The sequence below is a fragment of the Pollicipes pollicipes genome, unplaced genomic scaffold (assembly GCF_011947565.3).
Source record: "Pollicipes pollicipes isolate AB1234 unplaced genomic scaffold, Ppol_2.1 Scaffold_7231;HRSCAF=8579_pilon_pilon_pilon, whole genome shotgun sequence".
Taxonomy (NCBI): domain Eukaryota; kingdom Metazoa; phylum Arthropoda; class Thecostraca; order Pollicipedomorpha; family Pollicipedidae; genus Pollicipes; species Pollicipes pollicipes.
The window spans coordinates 26926316-26948343 of record NW_023597034.1 but is presented as its reverse complement, the minus strand read 5'-3'; the positions used below and the strand labels follow the sequence as shown (position 1 = coordinate 26948343).

General features: G+C 57.4%; 3 protein-coding genes across 4 annotated transcripts; 2 read left to right on the top strand and 1 right to left on the bottom strand.

The window, feature by feature from the left end:
* The first annotated feature begins 805 nt into the window (after positions 1-805).
* On the top strand, positions 806-5663 carry LOC119109921 (uncharacterized). Its single transcript, XM_037233667.1, has 7 exons — positions 806-972; positions 1293-1579; positions 2283-2405; positions 3274-3529; positions 4455-4523; positions 4976-5058; positions 5600-5663. The coding sequence occupies exons 1-7, from the start codon at positions 892-894 to the stop codon at positions 5661-5663; spliced, it is 963 nt and encodes a 320-aa protein (XP_037089562.1). The 5' UTR covers positions 806-891.
* A 545-nt stretch (positions 5664-6208) lies between these two features.
* Positions 6209-7182, bottom strand: LOC119109579 (dolichol-phosphate mannosyltransferase subunit 1-like). The gene has a single exon (XM_037233259.1). It carries the CDS (start codon positions 7180-7182, stop codon positions 6448-6450), a length of 735 nt encoding a protein of 244 aa, XP_037089154.1. The 3' UTR covers positions 6209-6447.
* Positions 7183-10233: 3051 nt separating this feature from the next.
* Positions 10234-21660, top strand: LOC119109577 (1,4-alpha-glucan-branching enzyme). Of its 2 annotated transcripts, XM_037233257.1 has the most exons (13): positions 10234-10508; positions 10831-11107; positions 11244-11375; positions 11686-11921; positions 12877-13208; positions 14900-15021; positions 15656-15865; positions 16314-16485; positions 16718-16902; positions 18276-18383; positions 18767-18907; positions 20383-20395; positions 20927-21660. In XM_037233257.1, the coding sequence occupies exons 1-13, from the start codon at positions 10405-10407 to the stop codon at positions 20959-20961; spliced, it is 2067 nt and encodes a 688-aa protein (XP_037089152.1). In that variant the 5' UTR covers positions 10234-10404; the 3' UTR covers positions 20962-21660. The 2 variants fall into 2 exon arrangements, with proteins under 2 accessions (XP_037089152.1, XP_037089151.1); XM_037233256.1 differs by lacking the exon at positions 20383-20395 and having other exon boundaries at positions 20914-21660.
* Positions 21661-22028: the final 368 nt, after the last annotated feature.

Sequence of the window (22028 nt, the reverse complement as noted above, 5' to 3'; positions counted from 1 at the left end):
TTGCGACGCATGAAGCCGCCGAGACTATGTGACGACGCCTGCCTGTCACCCTCCGCAGGGGAGGGGATGATGGTCACTGCGGAGAATCGATGTGTCGGGTGTCAGTCGGGACACTGGCACATGATGTGTCGGGTGCCAGTTGAGTCAACTGAGCGCTGGGTGTCAGCGGCACGCCCATGCCGAGCTAAGTCCTGACCTCACCCCACGTTTGACCGGCAGGGTAACCACGTGCTGAGCGCCACGGCCGGCGGTCAGGTGCTGCTGTGGACGAGCCGGCTGGTGCCGGTGACAGAGCAGCGGTGCCGGCTCGGCTCGCGCCCCGACCTGGCGCGGCTGGCCGACGGACGGCTGGTCGGCCTGCTGCCGCAGCAGGATGCCACCGTCGTTATCGACCTGCAGAAGGTCGGTGGTCGGCCGCCGGGCCCACCGTGGCGCCGCGGCGCTGGCCGGGCACCGCGAGTCACCCGGAGTTGGGGCAGTGTTCGGTACCGGTCTGTGCACGGAGGGACGTGAGCAGGTCTAGCTAGCCGGTAGCCCCCGGACTCGCGGATATCTTTCTTCAAAGGTGGCGCGCCACGGTGAAGCTTCGTCGAGATGGCAACCAGGTGAGTGATGTGTCTGTTCTCCCACTCTGGTCTTCTCGAGCTTTCGGCCCTTTGTTGCAGATGCACTGTGTAGCCAGCTTCGGCGATCACACTGCCGACGTCAGCAGCGTGACCGTGACAAAGAACAGCCTGCTGTCAGCGTCGCTAGATGGCAGCGTCAAGCTCTGGCACGCCGAGCAAACTGCCGTTTTCATCAGTCGACTCTGGCTTCCTCACTGTGGAGCACATCTGGACGGCGGATGACCGTGTCACATCTTATGTGGTCACCGTCAGCCGGGACCGCTGTATGACTGCGTGGAAGATGAACGTCACAGACGGAAAGATGCCCACAGCGGTGTACACAGTCAAGATGAAGGAGGACACTAAGGTATGGGTTTGGTGGTCATGAGGTTAGCTTCTAAGGGACCGCAGCTGAAATATGTGCTTAGATGTGCAAAACTCCCTGGTGTATATTGTTCAGCGTCCTGCTGTCATGCATCAGCTTCCGTGTATCGTGACATCCACTAGGGTCGATCTACTGACAACCATTCCTGTTTCGCCAAGGTACTCATTTCGTTTCCGTCGGCCGTGGGTTCGTGGTGTGACAATACCCTCAGCTGATGGCATGTGGCCATGACTATTGAGTGTGATCTTGACCTGGTGACCGGGCGTGGGCGGCGACGCCCCTGACCGCTGCCGGGCCTGCAGAGCGAGCTGGTGGCGGCTGCGGTGGGCGCCGTCAGCTTGGACGCGGATGGCGCGCTCTCGTTCACCGCCGCTGGCGTCATGCCTGACGGCGTGTTCGCCGTGCACGTGACCCTGGAGCCGGCCGGCGGCGGCCACCACAAGCTGGACTGGTGTCCCATGGGCGGCTGGATCACGCCGCTGCTCTGCGTGGCCGTCGGCGGCCAGCAGCGCTGCCTGCTGGTGGGCGACGCCGACGGCCACCTGACCGTGGTCAACAAGTGCGCCAAGAGACACGCCTTGTATCAGTGGTGAGGCGGCAGCCCGTCAGAACCTGTGACGCAGCTGTGTCGGGCGCGGGGGAGAGGGGAGGTTTCTGGGGAGTCGTGGGCCATCTGGCGGGGTTGTGATATCACCTCTGGGGAGTCGTGGACCATCCGGCGGGGTTGTGATATCACCTCTGGGGAGTCGTGGACCATCTGGCGGGGTTGTGATATCACCTCTGGGGAGTCGTGGACCATCTGGCGGGGTTGTGATATCACCTCTGGGGAGTCGTGGACCATCTGGCGGGGTTGTGATATCACCTCTGGGGAGTCGTGGACCATCTGGCGGGGTTGTGATATCACCTCTGGGGAGTCGTGGACCATCTGGCGGGATTGTGATATCACCTCTGGGGAGTCGTGGACCATCCGGCGGGGTTGTGATATCACCTCTGGGGAGTCGTGGACCATCCGGCGGGGTTGTGATATCACCGCGCCGCTCCCATAGCCGGGGTCGAGTTTCTGCGACCGGATCGCCGCTGTCGCGATCGATGATGTTCACTCCTGGCCTTTTGCGCCGCGTTCTCCAGCGAGCACAATGCGCAGCCGCGTGGTGCCGCGTCGTCGCGTGCCAGCGCCGCATGCCCTCCGCACCCCGGCGTGTATGCCTCGCCGCCGAGCGGCCTGCGATGCCCGTCCGGCTGCCGCGCGCGCCGTGCGCACCGGCCTGACCCGGCGGCCGCGCGGCCCCCAGCGGCGCCGATCCGGACCCGGCCGTGATGCAGGTGCGCGCGCTGGGGACCTCGACGCTAGTGGCCTGCGACAGGAACGGCATGGTCTGTCGGCTGGAACAGTCGGAGCGCCTCAACGTGCTGCGGTGAGTGTTAAGTGTTACTGCGGGACCGGCAGGTCCTCGTCACTGCCGCCGTCCCTGCCACTGTCACCGTGTCCTCTCGCTCTGCCGGGCCCACACGCAGTGACCCGGGCCGCTTCCGTGTCAGCGGTCGTACCTTCTCGGCCACAAGGTAGCCGTCATGCCCGGCACTGGTTTTGGTCGGCCCGGCAGGGTCATTCCCAATTAATCCAGGCTCACCGAGGACTCCACACCCATTATCGGGGGTGTCACGGTGTTTGTTATACCCGAGATACAAATGTCCCCTTACATCATCCCAAATATTCAGGCGTAGGTGACAGCTGCAATAGCTAAAACACCGTTAATCGTCTTCAAATGACAGGAATGAGTTGCGTGCCAAGCGTTCCCTCGTGTGCAGATCTCCGGGTATGACTTTCTCCGCGGAGCTTGCTGTCTTGCATCTAATTTGAGCCCTCTAGTATGCATTGCATATCACGTGTTTCTCATGGTGTCGTCCTCTTTTGATGCGCGTCTGAAGTGCATAAACACGTCCTTGTTGCAGCAGACCATGTCTGCGCGCGCGCCCAGCGTGGTCTGGGGCCATGTCCGGGAGTGTCATCTGACAGTGACCTGTGTCCGCGCGCCCAGCGTGGTGTGGGGTCATGTCCGGGAGTGTCATCTGACACTGACCTGTGTTCGCGCGCCCAGCGTGGTCTGAGGCCATGTCCGGGAGTGTCATCTGACACTGACCTGTGCCCGCGCGCCCAGCGTGGTGTGGGGCCATGTCCGGGAGTGTCATCTGACACTGACCTGTGTCCGCACCCCCCCCCCGCGTGGTGTGGGGCCATGTCCGGGAGTGTCATCTGACACTGCCCTGTGCCTGCCCGCGCAGCGCGGAGTGGGAGCCGGTCTTGCCGGCGGCGCGCCGGCTGCAGCCGCCGGCCGCCTCCTCGTGCCAGCTGCCGACCGATGCCCAGCGGCGGGAGGTGCGGCCGCCGGGCGCCGACGCCGAGCCCGTGAACAAGGACGGGGCGCCGCCCGAGCCGACCGCCCCTACCGCCCTGCTGGTGACCGACACTGAGCTGGTGCTGGGCGACGCCGCCGGCCGGCTCTGGTGCCGCTCCGGCGCTGAGTACAGCTGCACCAAGGTGCGCTCCGGGACTGCCCGGCCGGCAGGCGGCAGCGAGCGCGGCAGGGGGCCGCACGGCGCCGACAGCGTCCGGCCGCTGGACTCTTGTGTCCGGCTCATGACCACGGTGTGCGGTCGGAACTCTTCAGTGCAATGCAGCAAACCTTAGCGGACTGCATTTCCGAGGCAAATTGCTGGGAAACAAACCTAATTTGGTTTAAAGGCATCAAATGATTTAACTATTGCAAATTCGCTAAAAATAGCTGTTAACACATCCGGAGCACAAAAAAAATAAAGCACGAAACTGGCACGCATGGCCAGCATCACGCGTCTGTGCTAGTGGAAGGTATCTTAAACGCGTAGTGATGCCCCTTCGTCTATGTAAAAGGGTCGCCTGCCCAGTGTAGCCTGCCGCGTACGTCCACTCGCTTCATTGCCTCGCAAATGCATGCGAACACGCGTTTATTGACAACATGAGTGCTAAAATGGCTTGTAAACTGCGCGGATACGTTTCTTTTTCTGTCTGACTTGAATACGTTGGAGCTCCGCAGCTTGCTTAAGACATATCTTACAAGATGCGTGTTAAGATGCACATTTTGGTCTTTCGCCACTGCCAACCACCATGATGCTATTCCAATGGAAAAATACTTTTTGCTCATGATGTTGCCAATGGTATTCATGTCGGATGTGCCCATCATGTCTGACGTGCTGCATAGTTAATTGTTTTATGTCGCGTTGAACGTTGACTTAAAGCTTATGTTTACGCGATTGGCGATGTTTTTTCCTTCGAGTGGCAGAGATGTAAGCTGCTAGTAGATTGTCATGTACCGAACGGCAGCTCCGTTCCGGGCAGAACATCCTCTGAACCCCAACCTGCTGACGCTGCCAGTGCGGCGTCGTAGGCATCCTCCCGGCGCCTGTCTGACCCGGGACCGCGCCGGCAGGCGCACGCGGCCGCCGTCACGTGGGTGGGCCGTGACCCGTGCCGGCCCGAGATCCTGTACAGCAGCGGCGCCGACCGGCGGCTGATGGTGTGGCGCCGCCGCGCCGCCGACACCGCCCAACTGGAACAGGTGAGGCGCCGTCCAGCCTGCGGCGACGGCGACGCCCGGCCTGTGGAGGGAGGCGAGCCGGCGCTGGGTGGCGAGGCGGCGGGGTTGGACACCGCCGCTCCGCGAGCATGCGGTGGACGTCAGGTGGGATGCATGGCCGTCGGCTGGGCTGTGGAGGGAGGCGAGCCGGCGCTGGGTGGCGAGGCGGCGGGACCGGACACCGCCGCTCTGCGAGCATGCGGTGGACGTTAGGTGGGATGCACGGTCGTCGGCTGGACTGTATGTGAGCGTGTGTCAGAGGAGGGCGGGCAGAGTGGCGCGCTCCGCCTCACCCGTGGCTGCCGATGCGGTGTGCTGGGGTCTGGACGTCTCGCGGCGTGTTGTGCTGACGTCGGCCGTCCGGGCGCCGCCAGGTGGGCGAGTTCGAGTTCGCCAGCTGCGTGCGCCACTGCGCGCTGGTGGCGGCGCCGGCTGCCGGCCTGCCAACGGGCCTAGTGTGCGGCGACGACCGCGGCCGGCTGCACTGCCTGCAGGCCGACCTCAGCTGCGTGGCGGCCGCCGCCTCGTAGACCACGCCACCGACGACCCGACGCCAGAACTGACCAGCCCCGCGCGCGATCCGCCGTCGTGCGCCGACCCGCGCCCGGAGTAGTGTAGAGCACGCGCGTTGCTTGTAGTCGTCGCCTGTCTTCTGCTCTGCTGAGAGGCGGGCCGCGCGGGCCGGCGGGCCGTGGCGGTCGAGCCGGCGCTGTCCGCAGTCGCGCCGTGACTGGCGCGCTCAGGACGGAGCTCTGCCGGTGCCGCCTGCCCCGGCCCCGCGCGCCCCGCCTCGCAGCCCGCTCTTTATTCACTGCGCATGCCTGCGTGCCCTCGGCAGACGCGTGTTGTGTGAACAGGTACCTGCCAAATTCACGGCGATCCGCCAGTGGTTGAAAGTTGTGATATTGCGAGCATTGTGGTTTATATCGTTGATCTTTGTTATAATGGGACAGTGTGTAATCTTAGACGAGTGTTAACTGTGACCCGACGCCCCGCAGCCACGAGCACGGCTCTCGTGCCTTGGGCTGTCGCGGTTCGCTCACAGCTCTTGTTGAGCTGTGAGCGCTTCTCGTAATGTTTCGCCTGCAAACGAGAATGTTATGCTTCGTTGTGATCCATGAACCAGTCACATATTGTTTGGTTGCGTGGCAGCTGGCCTTGTAGCAGACTTTCCCGTTTGCGCCTCTGTGATCGGTATTTCTGCACTGCATACATATGCGTGGCTTGAAATCTGTTTCACCGTGACTGCTCGGGGATCGATGAACGTACGGATGCCCGTCCTTTGGTACTTCGTTCACAAAGTAGACCGAAAGATGAAACACAAGATGGCAAACACAGAAGGCGCACAACGTTGTGACAACCTTTAGCCATGGCCGCTATACCTGAGCTTTAGGATTCTTATGATCTGCCATGCTCTTCTCTTCAGTGACAAGGCATTCTAGTGGTGTGAAACATAGCATGCAAGGCGCGGTCAACAAGTCACATATAACAGCAGAAAACGCTTCTGGTCTGAATTCGGTTGCCATCGCTTTCTAGGTAGTCATCTTGCGCTGCAATGCACCATTCCCAGCGCGTCTGTTGCGCTTCGAACGCTTCCTGAACGCTCGTTCTTTCATTGCTCATCGTATTTGTTAAGCCTGGTGAAGCAACCACCAAATACCATACACAACATGGGTATTTCAGAACTCACCCAAGGCGAGGCGACAGTACAAAAGTAGCAATTCAGAGGTCACCCACAGCAATTACCAGCACCGTGTTTGTTCATTGGCCGCTGCTCCACGCAGCAGCTCGGAATGTTCTCGAGCCACGCTCACCTCCCAGCACGGTCACCGCGGTCACGGCCACGTCACGTGGTGGCGAACAGGTGCAGCAGACCCTTGACGAAGCTGACAATCTCTGAGCCGCCCAGCTTGGACTCGCCGTACACGCGGTCGACGAAGCTGATGGGCACCTCGCCGATGCGGTAGCCGAGGCGCGTGGCGCGCACAATCATTTCCATCTGAAAGACATAGCCCTTGGAGACGCAGGCGCCGATCAGCCGGCGCAGCACGTCCTTGCGGTAAAGCCGGAAGCTGCCAGTCACGTCGCTAGCGGCTGGCTGCAGCATCACCTGGGTCAAGTAGTTGGCGCCGCGGCTGATCACCTTGCGGCGCAAGTCCCAGCCGGACACGCCGCCCGTGCCGCTGTACCGCGTGCCCGTCACGATGTCCAGGTCTTCCGCCTTCTGGAGGGCGATCATCTGCGGGATGAACTTGGGGTGGTGCGACAGGTCGGCGTCCATGATGACGATGAAGTCGCCGCGCGCGTGCTTCACGCCGTGGATGTAGGCGGTGCCGAGGCCCAGCTTCTTGGCGCGCGGCCGCAGCACGATGCGCTCTTCTCCGTAGATGCGCTGCAGCTGCTCGGCAGCCTGCAGCGTGCCGTCAGGACTGCCGTCGTCGATCACGATGATCTCGAACTCGACGCTCGCCTCGGTGAAGTACTTGACCAGCAGCCACACAATGATGGGTAGGTTCTCACGCTCATTGTATGTCGGCAGGAGAACCGAGTACATGTGGCTGTCGCCTGCATCCTGGGTCATGGTGCTGGCTCAGTGTTTGGGAATGACTTGTGATGGTCCCTCACCTGAAAAATCCAATGCCAGTGTGGGTACACGTGGGTGCATTTTTGTGCTTAACACTTAAGCTGGATCCTGAAAAGGCTGGATTCTGGTCAATTCTGATTGTGATGATAGCTTGTGAACCATAAATACCTAATTTGTATGATTGTATCCTTGAGGCATCTTGAGGTAACCATCTTACATGTGATTCTGCTGTCCTAGAGCATGGCATCCCAGAAATATACTACAACATATCCTAAAAGCAGCCACTAGGTGACTATGAAAGTTTAGGTTAAGTCAGAAAAATTATGTTATGCAATCTAAGGTTATGTTTGAGCTATGGCGTACCTCAGATATTAGAAGGGAATAGGTCCCAAGGGCAGCAGGGCAGTGAACTGCACTGAATGTTTAAGATGGCTATTTCAGTTAAAAGTCTCATACAAATGTGGAACACTCTTTAAGCTATAAGGGGCAAGGAGCTGTGATTTAAGTAACAATTCAATTCATTTTGGTGATTGCTCACACCCTTATTCCTATTATCAGACATTTTAGCACTTGAGTTTGGTCAGACGGCTGAACCAAATTTAAACTGCCACCATTGGTGATGCACCAGCCTTTCTGGTGATAAACTGAGCATTTTGCTTGCTGATTCAGCTTGTGATCAGGAAGTCTATTTTGGTGACAGGAGTGGTGATTCTGGTTGTCTGATCACAGCTACATATCGGACCTTCCAAATACTGTGACCTCCATCTGTGCACAAGTATCATGTTTTCATTGAACAAGTTAACCAGAACTATGCCTAACACCACCCCACAAAAATAAAATCAATCATTTCTCAAGATATCTGGGCGCAATCATAATTTGAATCATGTATTCAGTTAAAATCGGCTGCTGGTTTGAACAAACTGGTTATCGCCCAACTACAATCCAGTTCCTGAATCCACAGACCTACTGCAGCCTGCGTATTGTGTACCAATGGGGGCTGTCAAAGTAACATGTCTTGCGTCCCCCTGCACCTTACGTATCGAGTACTTAGCTAAAGGAGTGTAGTCCCACAAAGTAAGTTGGGGGCGGGGTTAAATAGCAAAAATGATGGAACCCACGCACAAAGCAAGTCACCTAAAAGAAAACACGCCAGTTGGGGTCCCGAAGACTCCCCAAATAAAAACGATGATATACCAATGCCTGCTTACCTCAACCACTGCCTACCCACCTATCACAAGATTGCGGTAGAAATGTGACACGTACTTATGGGTTCTTAGGGGTTTGGGCTGCTGTTGTGGCCGCGTACAATACTGACGCGACACCGACGTGAACCGCCGCATGTTCTGTACAACTGGGTGCTCGGCTCGAAAGCTAAGGGATTTTTATGTAATAAGACACTTGTTTCTATTCTTTTAGCTTCAAAGGTCACCAATAACTACCCTAATTCATATTTATATTAGTCTGAAAAATCTGTTTCTATCAAATTTGAGTAAATCAAACGTAGGAAGGCCGTGAAAAAACGTAGAAGGTAAATATGACATCAGTTTTTGAACGAAGAACAAACACGACCTGAACGACCTTGGAACCAGCCGGGCCGATGCGAAGCGACGCGTTGAAGAGGAGCTGAAAGGGGCCTGGTCAGGGCGGGTGGGAGGTGCTGCGTGGGCGTTAAGTGAATACAGGGTGTGTTCGGGGACGCGATGTAATTTCATAGAGCAAATAGCTGGGGTGTTTAGCCCAACGCGGGCGTATCTCACGCGGAAATGTGACGCCTGAATCAAGCACGAAGGCGCATCAGTGGTGTTGACATCTATTTGTGTTTTGAATACATTGCCAGGCTTTGCTTTTGGTTTCAGAGGATTGGCAAGTGCACACTATTGTGGGACCATTCCATTGGACATGAGATTTTTGAGACAGCAACACTGATGGTTATAGGCAATGTTGTCAACCAGGGATAAAACATGGACATCTATTCTGAAAGGTTGATGTTCTCTCACTCCTGGTATTTCACTCAAGTAATCTCCCTACCCTTTCAGTCAGGCATTTTGGAGAGAGAGGGGTTAAGCTGCTTTTGAAAGTCTCATATGTATTTTCAGCCTCTACTTCTGCATATGCGCACTTGAAATAAATTTGGCTCAAGTTTTAACACTGAGAACCCAGATAATAATCCACTGATTAAGTGAGCCCAATCAGTGATGTTAGAAATGATTTTATGTTGACTTGGCCATGACATAAAATGTGACAAGAAAACTGCACTGTCCAGCCCACCATTTTTGGGTTATGCCAGCAACCCACTTTGCATTCAACTTGTCATGAGTGTGTATCAGTACCAGTGCCTAAGATCCTGGGGTTATTCTGCTTCCTCAATAACCCTGTCTCTTAATTAAAAGCCGGGGCCAAGAACGTGATTTATGGCATGTAACCTGTAATGCTGTCTCTGGGGTGTAAGGGATAGCATACAAGTCTTGTCTTACAGAACAGGTGGTGTATATATGCTTAAAGTAGGTCACATTGTCTTCAATTTTTACCAAAATTGCTAAACTTTTCCAAAAAGTACTGATTTGTGAACAAGGTATGAAAATCTGGTCAAAATTGGCTGTCATTACTTTGGGTACCTGTTTTTGTGTTCTTGTTATGACTGTGTGCCACTTAAATGGTCTTTGCCACTAAATGGCTGCAGCTGGAGTAATACTACTACATAGTACAGATAACATGGTCATCTGTATCATTGTCAGCACATCACTCTGCTTAGTGGGGTGTCTGATCCTTATACTGGTGGAATAAATGAATTTGGGTATCTAATAACATGGTGATATTATTTTCACCTAACATCAGGTGCCATTTATATGTAATGAATTATTGTATCCAGAATTGTATAACTGAGAATTTTTGTTAAGAGTTATACATGTTATCCAATATTTCTATCCAGAGTAAACACAAATGACATTCTATTCAATGTTGGTGGCTGAAGCCCTGCTTGCCAGGCCAAGGATATGTACCTATGTGTCATGTCTCTCCTCTCCATTGGATATGAGTTGGTACTCTGTTCCACCAGTGGAGGTTGAATGATCATTGATTTGTACATTTTGAGGTTGAGAAAATGCGTCAGTACTGGCTCTGCCTCTGAAGATGTCTTCCCTAACAGCACCTGCTCTCTGATCCACCCATCTGGATGTGTTTGCTTTCAGGTCTTCAGTTTGGATCAGTCATCAGCACAAGATGTCTCAAGCAAGTGGTGATTGTTCCTCAAGTCCTCCACAGCTAAATCTTTTGCTAGAGAGAGATCCATACCTCAAGTTACATGAGGGAGAAATCAAGAGAAGGTAGCAATGACTGTTACATGTTGGATGCTGCCATCTCAATGGCCTTTTGCCTTGTTCAATCAATAGATAGGCTCCTCAGTAGTAAATGATGTGTTTCGCTGTGCTTTATATGAAGAAGGCTGCTTAAGTCCATCATTTCTAGCATTATTTTGCTGATACCGTGCTCACTTCACTCGTGCTTTGCTGTTTGCCACTGCAGAGCCACCTGGAAATTGCACTGCCTGTTTTGTGCTGTTTTGTTGATGTCTGCTCTCCTGACTACCTGACAGCCAAAGTAACTGTGCTGATCCTGTGACCTGCCTGATACAGTCCACCCTGTCAGGTATGCGGAGTTCAGCAAGCTGCTGGCCGGCATCAACGAGCATGAGGGTGGGCTGGACCACTTCAGCCGCAGCTACGAGCGGTTCGGTATGCACGTGGACCGCGACGGCTCGGTCACGTGCCTGGAGTGGTGTCCGGCCGCCGAGGCGCTCTACCTGAAGGGCGAGTTCAACAACTGGCAGCTGGCCGAGTTCCAGCGCCTGCCGTTCGGAAAGTGGCAGCTGACACTGCCGGCGAAGAACGCCATGCCTCCCATTGCGCACCTCTCGCAGGTCAAGGTACGACTCTCCGGCGTCTCACGGTGTCCGTGGCTGGTCTGGGCACTGGTCATGGCCTGGGTCGAGACCGAGCCGCCGCCGTTGGCTGCGCCCGGCGGGCTCTGGCACACGTCATTACCACACCGCTCTCCGGCAGCTGGTGGTCAAGACCAAGTCGGGCGAGTTTGTGGACCGCCTGTCGCCGTGGGCGACGTACGTGAAGCCGCCGCCGACCAAGGACCTGGGGATCGCCTACAATCAGCACCTGTGGAACCCGCCCATCAAAGAGGTGCGCGCCGGGCTGCGCGGTGCTGCGTCTGCCCACGCCGAGCCACAGTGTGTACTCCGCAGGGTCACCCGTCAGCGTGTGTGGCGTGCGCTCGGCCTTCCGATTGGGAAATGCGATCAACATACTGTCCGCTCTCGGACGGAGGGGTTTCAGTGCCGCCGGGGCCTGCTCGCTGCAACTGTACCTGTCCGGTGTCGGTGTTGTCCCCGCCAGGTGGTGTCCCGTGCGTTACGCCTGTCCTCGTGTTGATGCGAACCCCGGCGCCTTTCCGTTTGCCGCGTCCTGACGCGAGGCGCGCGGCCGCCGGCAGCGCTACCAGTTCCAGCACGCCCGGCCGCGCCGGCCGGCCAGCCTGCGCATCTACGAGTGCCACGTGGGCATCGGGACGGCCGAGCCACGCGTGGGCCAGTACACCGAGTTCGCCCGGAACGTGTTGCCACGCGTCGCCAAGCTCGGCTACAACGCCATCCAGCTGATGGCCGTCATGGAGCACGTCTACTACGCCAGCTTCGGCTACCAGGTCACCAGCTTCTTCGCCGCGTCCAGGTGAGGCACCGCTGGCGGCTGGCGGCACGCGTGCGTGACCGTGAAGCGGCGGCCGTGTCCCTGGAGTGGCGGGTGTCTCCCTGGAGATCGGGCAGCGGCGGGCGTGTCCCTGGAGATCTGGCAGCGGTGGGCGTGCCCCTTGAGATCGGGCCGTGGCGGGCGTGTCCCTGGAGATCGGGCAGCCGACGGGCGTGTCCCTGGAGATCGGGCGGCGGCGGGCGTGTCCCTGGAGATCTGGCAGCCGACGGGCGTGTCCCTGGAGATCGGGGAGCCGGCGGGTATGTCCCTGGAGATCGGGCAGCGGCGGGCGTGTCCCTGGAGATCGGACGGCGGCGAGCGTGTCCCTGGAGATCTGGCAGCCGACGGGCGTGTCCCTGAAGATCGGACGGCGGCGGGCGTGTCCCTGGAGATCGGACGGCGGCGGGCGTGTCCCTGGAGATCTGGCGGCCGACGGGCGTGTCCCTGGAGATCTGGGAGCCGGCGAGTATGTCCCTGGAGATCGGGCAGTGCTGGGCGTGTCCCTGGAGATGGGGCAACGGTGGGCGTATCCGTGGGAATCGGGCAGCGGCGGGCGCGCTCGTGGAGATCGGGCAGCGGCGGGCCTACCCCTGGAGATCGGGCAGCCGTTGACCGGTGTAATAAGTACGGGACAATCGCGCGCTGTGTATGGTATTTGTGAGGACGTTGTGGGGTCTTTTTAGCAACTTTGACAACAACAGTCGATGTATCAATTGAGGATATGATATCCGTAAATACGTTTAACAGATTGTTTTTTTACGTAACTCAGCAAGAGCAGCCGAAGTCGTTTTACGAGAGCCTGAGGCTCCCAGGGATGATTGCTGCACTCCTTGCTGTAGTTCATTTCTGTGGTATGTGCCGTGCTCGCCGCCAGCTCAGGCACGCCGGGCAGTGCCGTGCCATCTTTGCCTAACCTGCCATGCGCGCGGCGTTCCAGCCGCTACGGCACCCCGGAGGAGCTGAAGCAGCTGATCGACACGGCGCACGGGCTCGGTATCTACGTGCTGCTCGACGTGGTGCACTCGCACGCCTCCAAGAACGTGCTGGACGGTCTGAACGAGTTCGACGGCTCTGACAGCTGCTTCTTCCACGGCGGCTCGCGCGGCGTCCACTCGCTGTGGGATTCGCGGCTCTTCAACTACAGCAGCTGGGAGGTGCTGCGCTTCCTCCTCTCCAACCTGCGCTGGTACATGGAGGAGTACCGCTTCGACGGGTTCCGGTTCGACGGAGTGTCGTCCATGCTGTACCACAGCCACGGCATCGGCCAGGGTGAGTGTCCGGTCGCTGGCCGGCGTCGGCTCAACGGCGGACGTAACAGGTGTGGCTGGAGTGGACATGAGGTGTGGACGATTTTGGCTTTATAGCTATGTATATTTGCCGGCCAGGCTTTGATATTGTCGCTGACATTGCCCTGTCCTGCGCTGGGGCCGCGCCGCGCGGCTCAGCCACGCTGTCTTGTTCGAATCAAACTCAGGCGTTATATCTCCGAACATTGGGCGTGGAAGTACGACGTTTGGACTGAAAGAGGGGCCCTTGTTTCGAAGTTCACGATGTTTCCGTTGGGGTGCCCGTAGTGTAGTGGTTAACGCGTCTGCATTAACCACTGCGCGTCTTGGGAAATCAGAGGTACGGGGTTCGATCACCTGAGAGGCAGGCGACACCATGTAGCTTCAGCAGCTGAGTGCGTCATAAAGCCCCAATGACGTAAACGCGATGTTTCCGTTATATTGGCCCGTCTAAGCATGTCTGATAGGCCTGCACGAATAGCTATACTTAATACGCGCCCGGGCAGCCGGTTGGATACCCTTTGCTCGAGTGAGTGTCAGTTTGACCCCCCTGAGATCTCAGAAGTAGAGAGCTAGAAGCACCCAGTTCACAGGGTGTTTTGGCCAGTATGTGACCTCACTTGGGTCAAAGTTTGAGGTTCCTAGGTCATGACCTTCGGGTCAAATAAGTTCAAACCCCAGGTTGGCGTCCAAAGAGCCCCGGAATGTAGACACATGTTCTAAGCAAAGGGTCACATGCTTATTTAAGGTCAGTGACCTTGCCTGACGCTACCGAAGGTCACGGTGACTCAGATTATACTAGACTGATTTGAGTTTTCCTTTTGAATAGGTGACAAAGATTACAATAGGCGTTATGTTCCTAAAACAAAATGCTGACCATGGTAATTTTAGGTCAGTGACCTATTCTGACCTTAGTAAGTCCATGGAGTATGTATAATTCGGTTCTCGTTATCAATAAATTCGAAATGAGCACCAGAAACTACACCGTACGGCAAGCCCTAAAATAACAAAACAGGTTGGTTTTGGCCTATGTCTGACCTTTATACCTAGCCCCAGGTCAGAAGACTTTGTTCATTCAATTGTTGTGTTGCCTAAGACAGTATCTCAGTGATTGTGGCTTCCTCTAATACTTCGTTGTTGTATCAGATTGAAAGATTCCCTTGAAATTAACTTCGCCGAATCCATGACCTGACGTTGACCTACCGTAGGTCAGTGACCTTCCGAACTACACCAAAATGTTTGACACCAAACCATCCGCTATTCATTTGTCTACAGCATGCAAAATTTGGCGCGACTACGACGCGCCGCTCGGCCACCATTCCGGAAAACCTCCGGGGGCAAATTAACCCTCCACCCATCATTAGCAATGATGGTTGGTTTTGACCTTATTCTGACCTCCATACCTAGCCCTAGGTCAATCAAATTTGTTCATATTAAAATTAGAACGATACCACCTCTCCTCGGCTAGGACCCGGCGGGAACGTTAATACGACCACCGCGTAGGTCTGCGCGGAGGAAAAGAACGGGGAGGCTCGGACAGGAGTAGTCGGCATGTCTTGGTGTCATGTCTTTCGATGTGCAATCTAGTATCGCTTCAAAGGTACCGTAATTTTGCAATGATGTTGATACCGGAGCCGGCGTGGCCCAGCATCACCCCGCCACCCGCGTGCGCAGGCTTCAGCGGAGACTACAACGAGTACTTCGGCCTGGGCACGGACACCGAGTCGCTGGTGTACCTCATGCTGGCCTGCTACATGACCCACAAGTTCTACCCCGAGTCCACGACCATCGCCGAGGTCAGCAGGGCGCGGGCCGAGGCGTCGACGTCAACCGTCTCTGTGGGACGGCGCCGGTGGCTGATGGCAGCGCTGGCGAGCGCGCGGGAGCTGTCGGCTCGCGGGCCGCTGGCGAGCGCGTGGGTGCCGTTGGCTCAGCGGCCGCAGGGAGCGCGCGGGAGTTGTCGGCTCGCGGGCCGCTGGCGAGCGCGCGGAAGCTGTCGGCTTGCGGGCCGCTGGCGAGCGCGTGGGAGCTGTCGGCTCGCAGGCCGCTGACGTGCGCGCGGGTGCTGTCGGCCCGCGGGCCGCTGGCGAGCGCGCGGGAGCTGTCGGCTCTCGGGCCGTGTCAGCTGCTGCAGAGGTCAGGGCTCAGGGGCAGCCGACTTGTCGGGGTGCACTGATCGGGTCGTCATCAGTCGCCTTGTACACCAGGCACGGTGACCTTAGTTGAGTCCGGCCCCTCCCGCACTCTGTGTTGCGTGTGGTGCGATGTTTCCAGCCGGCGCACGTCTGGGCCCCGACGCCTCCTGTACGCCAGCTCTGTTTCCATCGGGGCAGGATCTGTCCGGACTGACGGGACGCGTGCGGTATGCCGCTCCTTTGTCGCCCGGTGCAGCGAGGCCTGTCCTGACTCGTGTCTGCGCTGCCCATGCAGGACGTGTCTGGTATGCCGGCTCTCTGCTGTCCAGTGGAGCAGGGCGGCACGGGTTTTGACTATCGTCTGGGAATGGCCATCCCCGACAAGTGGATCGAGCTGCTGAAGGAGCACCCCGACGAAAACTGGGACATGGGCAACCTGGTCTTCACACTCACTAACCGTCGCTGGATGGAGAAGACAATCGCCTATGCTGAATCTCATGATCAGGTCCTTGTTCAGGAATATGCTGGCTTGCATGCTTTGAATTCTCAAGTAATATTGTGTGGTTCTTTTATTGCTTCAGCTCGATCCCTTTAGCACCTCGTATTGGAATGCGTCTTCACCGACCGCCGTCTGTCCGCCACACCACCCGTACATGCCATGAAATCGATCCACGCCGCCCGTACATTTGTTGCACGCGCACGATGGGTTCCGGGCTGAGATACGCGCGTGTCAGGGGCTGGCCGGCGGTTGTCTTCGGTTGGGTGAGGCACATTGTCATTTGTGTCATCTGACACAGTGCAAGGGTGAGTCCGATGGTACTGTGAGTCAGAGTAGGCGGGGGGGGGGGGGGGGGGGGGGGGGGGGTCCAGCTTAGCTGGTGATGTCGTTTGAATCGGTGTTTTGATCTCATCGTTGTTCTGTGGGAAGTCTGACCGGATTGCGCCTCCTGCAGGCGCTCGTCGGCGACAAGACCATCGCGTTCTGGCTGATGGACAAAGAGATGTACACGAACATGTCGGTGACGAGCCCACCCAATCTGATCATCGACCGCGGCATCCAGCTGCACAAGATGATTCGACTGCTAACGCACTCTCTCGGCGGCGAGGCGTATCTCAACTTCATGGGTGCGTAGCTGGGCGACGCTGATGTCCTTGCCTGCATTTTGAAATGTTTTAGATGTTTAGCAGCATGATGCTGACACGATCGCCATATATTTTCTTGACAACGAAAAGGGCAGATGGGGTGCCTTACTACGTCACTTACGAAGCACGACCTGAACGGGAATTGAAGCTGTGGAGGCCGGAGTAGCTGCTGTGCCTTCGCATCGCGTAACATGCCGCTTCTGCACGATCGCAGGCAACGAGTTCGGCCACCCGGAGTGGCTGGACTTCCCACGCATCGGCAACAACGACTCGTACCACTACGCGCGCCGCCAGTGGCACCTGGTCGACGACACCATGCTGCGCTACCGCATGCTCAACGACTTCGACGCGGCCATGAACCATCTGGAGGCGCGGCTGGGCTGGCTGCACGCCGACCCGGTCAGTGTCTGGGTCTGCTCTGCGTGACGTGTTGACCCCGAGACACGACCCAGACACCTATGGCGACGTGTGTCGCTACTCAAACCTGCCCCCCCCCCCCTCTCCCCAGCTGTAACAGTCAATGTGTGTCGTAATTTGGGCAAGCTGGTCACACGGGTTATGGCATCGGCTGCTGCACAGCAATTTGGTAGCTTTACTGCACGAGTGAGATCGACAAGACCGCGTTTGAACAATGGCATTGGACACATACCTCTGGAGGCGTACCTGCCGCGTTGCTTTGTGTTTTGATTGGCCCACAGCCGGCCAGTGTCGTTGGTGTGCGGTGTGACCGTGACCTGACCTTGACTCCGACGGGCCGGCGGCCGCTCCTCTCCCGATCCTCTCCAGTTCCGCACCGGGCGAGTGTTCGACAGCGCCGACCTCCACAACCCGGTCCACATCCAAGTAAGCTCGAGCAGCGGCCATCTGGACTCGGCGACTCCCTGCGCTCGTCGGGGGTGTGTGTATGTGTGGGTGTGGGTGTATGTGTGTGTGCGTGTGAATGTGCGTGCGTGCGTGCGTGCGAGCGTGCGTGCGGGTGAAGGTGCGTGTAAGTGTGTGAGGGTGTGGGTGTGAAAAGCAGCCGACTGATGTACATACACTACCACATGTTTATAGATTCACCTTTTTTGGTATAGTGCAGATCATTACATTACATGCTAGCAAGAGCTATTTCCCGTGCCTGTGCCTGTGACTTACCTGCCCTCATACTCAGCGTCCGCAAGAAAGCGGACGTCAAGTTGAGCAAATATTGCATCTAAGCGTTACTGGGACTTGGTCTGGCCGGGAGTCGCTCTGGACATGGATGCAATAAATGCTTACCGATCCTGGTCGTAAGGCTTCGATCGCGTCATTACGTGACCCGTTGCCATGCCGATGTCGGTTATGGCGTCTCTTTTTCGAGTTATGACAATTCTCTCGTGTTCCGGTACTGTTTTCCGGTAGTAGTACTTGCATACAAAAGCAAGCTTTTCTGGATAATTGTGTTGTGATAGCATCCAGTTACGCAGTGTGTTACTACAACTTTCTAGTGCCACGAATAGGAATTATCAATTCTTGTGGTGTATCCAAAAATGCTAATAAGGACCATCTGCTTCACGTTGCATAAAATATTACCTTTTTTCTTGAAGGGGGCATTGAAGCCCAAGGGCTGGCATTTGTCGCAAAAACTGTGTTAGAGAAGTCTTTAGTTATGGCACGAGCGGTTCTTGTATTGTATTCCTTGGTATGTTTTCCCACGCACCAGCACAGTGTATCGACCCTCCCAGTGGCGTACATTCCCGCCCTGCCCTCGAGCTGTTGGTCGGCCTCTCTGACCATGATCGCACCCGCAGGCATACGTTAGCTGCAAACATCAGGACGACAAGGTGGTGGTGCACGACCGCGCCGGCGTCGTGTTCGCCTTCAACTTCCACACCAGCAAGTCCTTCACCGGCTACAAGGTGGCTGGCCGCCCCGCGTTGTCGCGTGCCGCTCCTGTCGCGTCCAGACGCCACCTTTGGGGCTGGAGCTGTGCTCTGGTCTGGGGGGGGGGGGGGGCGTCTGGGGTGGGGCGGTCGGTGACCTGACCTGCCGATCTCCCCGCCCGTCAACCGAGCGACGCGCGGACGTAGCCCAGTTACAGCAAGTGCGATCTGTTCGGCAGTTCAGACCGGTCATCACAGATGGCTCTAGGTCTGCCGTGCGTTTGGCAGACGTGCTGGCTACGCTGTTTTGTTAGCGTACGTTTTCAAATCGCGTTGTGTTCCCCCCTGTTCATGAATCACGCCTGCATGGATATCCCTGGGGTTTGCCAGATCTAGCGAGCTATCTTTCCATTCACCAGGTGGGCGTCGACGTGCCCGGATGTTACCAGATAGTGCTGGACACAGACCGGGCCGAGTTCGGCGGCCACAACAGGGTCGATCCCAGCACCAAGTTCTTCACGCTGGACGAGGGCTACTGCGGTCGGCGCCACTCGATGCTGGTGAGTCGGCTGTCCGCGGCCGGCGGCGCCGCGCGCGCCAGGTGGCCCGGACGTGTGGCAGACGTCACGCGCAGCCGTCAGCTGTCGGGAGTGCGGGATGATGTGATGACGGTAGCATGCGTCACGTTTTGTTGAACAGTGTTGTTTCAGTTGGAATGGTTGAACACGGTTGAAATGAGGGAGTCGTGTGATACCCACCGACAATGCGGAATCTTTTTATGACAGTCATCTGGTCGCAGACGCCGCACATTGTGTTTTATTGCGGGTTAGAGTATTCGGGTGTGTAATGTAGGCGGGGGGTGAAGTGAAGATGCTGAAGCGAGTGTTCCAAATTCGTATGGTATTCTGAACTGAAATAGCCATCTTGAAGGTCTGCGCAGTTCACAGCCCTGCCCGTCTTAATACCTAAACCCGTCTAGTTTCGGGGCGACACGCCCGCGAAGACGTGCAGACTATTTCAGGGAGGATATTCCAAGGCCACCCAGGCATTCATGACGCCATAATCACGTTATTCAAACTCCTTAATATCTGAGTCCTTAATATCTGACGTTTGGGAGCACGATTTTAATTTATAGCGGCCGTCAATTGGCTCTCAAACAGTGTTGTGCAAAGCACGATGACGTCATCAAACAAGGGTGCATGGAGGAATACATCTACTACACAAAGAAATTGTGCTGTGTAGAGCAGTCTTTTCCATTTCAGAGTATACCGGTGATTATAAGTTAGTTTGTTTCACCACATTTAATGCTTGATTCAACATCTTCAAATGGGGAACATTCCCTTAAAATTCATTCGTAATGGGTCGCAAAAGACAAACACTCAGCGTCGTGAATGTTCAAAATCCTGCAAGTGCCGACGCCCTCGGGAATGCGGCTTGTGATGTGATTTGTCTCCTCTCGGCCTGTGTGATGGGACCAACTGCCGTGATTCAGTATCCAGCTGCACCCCCAATCGTCTCATTGTCGCCACGTGTACCTTCCCAGTCACAACTGTCCCCCACTGTAGCCACATGTACCTTCCCAGTCACAACTGTCCCCCACTGTAGCCACGTGTACCTTCCCAGTCACAACTGTCCCCCACTGTAGCCACGTGTACCTTCCCAGTCACAACTGTCCCCCACTGTAGCCACGTGTACCTTCCTAGTCACTCAACTGTCTCCCACTGTAGCCACATGTGCCTTCCGTCACTTAACTGTCCCCCACTGTAGCTGCGTGTACCTTCCCAACCACTCAACTGTCCCTCACTGTGGCGATGTGTACTTGCTTAAGCTCACCCCGATAATGTCCCTAAATGTCGTCACGTACCTCATGTCACTGCCCCACCACCACTCGAGTGTCCCTCTCTGCCGCCAGGCATACCTGCCCAGCCACCCGACCTCCCGCGCCTCCTCCGGGTGTACCTGCCTTGTCACCTGACCTTCCGCGCCTCCTCCAGGTGTACCTGCCCTGTCACCTGACCTCCCGTGCCTCCTCCAGGTGTACCTGCCCAGCCACCTGACCTCCGTGCCTCCTCCAGGTGTACCTGCCCAGCCACCCGACCTCCCGCGCCTCCTTCAGGTGTACCTGTCCTGTCACCCGACCTCCCGTGCCTCCTCCAGGTGCACCTGCCCTGTCACCTGACCGCCCGCGCCCCCTCCAGGTGTACCTGCCCATCCACCTGACCTCCCGTGCCACCTCCAGGCGTACCTGCCCTGTCACCTGACTGCCCGCGCCTCCCTAGGTGTACCTGCCCTGTCACCTGACCTCCCGTGCCTCCTCCAGGTGTACATGTCCATCCACCTGACCTCCCGTGCCTCCTCCAGGTGTACCTGCCCTGTCACCTGACCGCCCGCGCCTCCTTCGGGTGTGCCTGCCCTGTCACCTGACCTCCCGTGCCTCCTCCAGGTGTACCTGCCCTGTCACCTGACCGCCCGCGCCTCCTCCAGGTGTACCTGCCCTCTCACCTGACCGCCCGCGCCTCATCCAGGTGTACCTGCCCTGTCACCTGACCGCCCGCGCCTCCTCCAGGTGTACCTGCCCAGCCGCGCTGCGCTGGTGTTCGCCCGCTGCGACTGAGCTGCCAGCGGAGACGCCGCGTCTGGCGCCGCGGGGAGCGCAGCCTGAGGCGGAGACGCCGCGTCTGGCGCCGCGGGAAACGCAGCCGGAGGCGGAGACGTCGCGTCTGGCGCCGCGGGGAGTGCAGCCTGAGGCGGAGACGCCGCGTCTGGCGCCGCGGGAAACGCAGCCTGAGGCGGAGACGCCGCGTCTGGCGCCGCGGGAAACGCAGCCGGAGGCGGAGACGTCGCGTCTGGCGCCGCGGGGAGTGCAGTCTGAGGCGGAGACGTCGCGTCTGGCGCCGCGGGAAACGCAGCCTGAGGCGGAGACGCCGCGTCTGGCGTCGCAGGGAGTGCAGTCTGAGGCGGAGACGCCGCGTGACGCGCTGGACGCGGCGTGGCAATACGAGCTGTGTGACGGTGCCTGGCGCAGGCCGGCGCGCGAACGGAGGCCATGGCGGGCTGTGCGGGGATGGGGTAGTCGGGGGCGGTGCTCTAGCCGAGGTAGACGAGGTGTATGGCTCGAGGGACGCGGCAATCATGTTACTTTGTAGGGGTTGTGTGGTTTTATTATGTACCTGTATTGGTCAGATCTGAAACAGTAACAGTTTACGTTGTTGCGATTAGACGCCCGACGCTTCGGACCCGCTAATAAGCCGCTCAGGTGCTTGTAATACTCTTGTAGGGTGGACCACGTCGTCGAATAAATTGTGGGCGGCATTCCGTTTTCTTTTGAGCTGCCTCATCATTTTTAGGATAGCAGGCTGCAAGATGAATCACGAACGTAACGCTCTGTAATCTCGATGTCACGGTCCCACCTCATGGCGATGGAGTCTCGCCACACGTATCGGGCCCGTGTTTACCTTTGATAGCATGAGAACGGCATGACGGCCGTGCTATCTGCGGAGGAGTCTCGCTCATGTCGCCATATCTGTGCAGTCAGTACGATAGTGCGACGGCGTGCTTCGAGTGTTGCCGGAGTACGGCTGCAGTTCCGTCCGGCGTCCGGGCCGGTGCTGTGCTGGTGACCGCCGACCGAGGATAGGGTGCGGTGCCGGAGCCGGGGACTCCCGTCTGGCATCCGGCGAG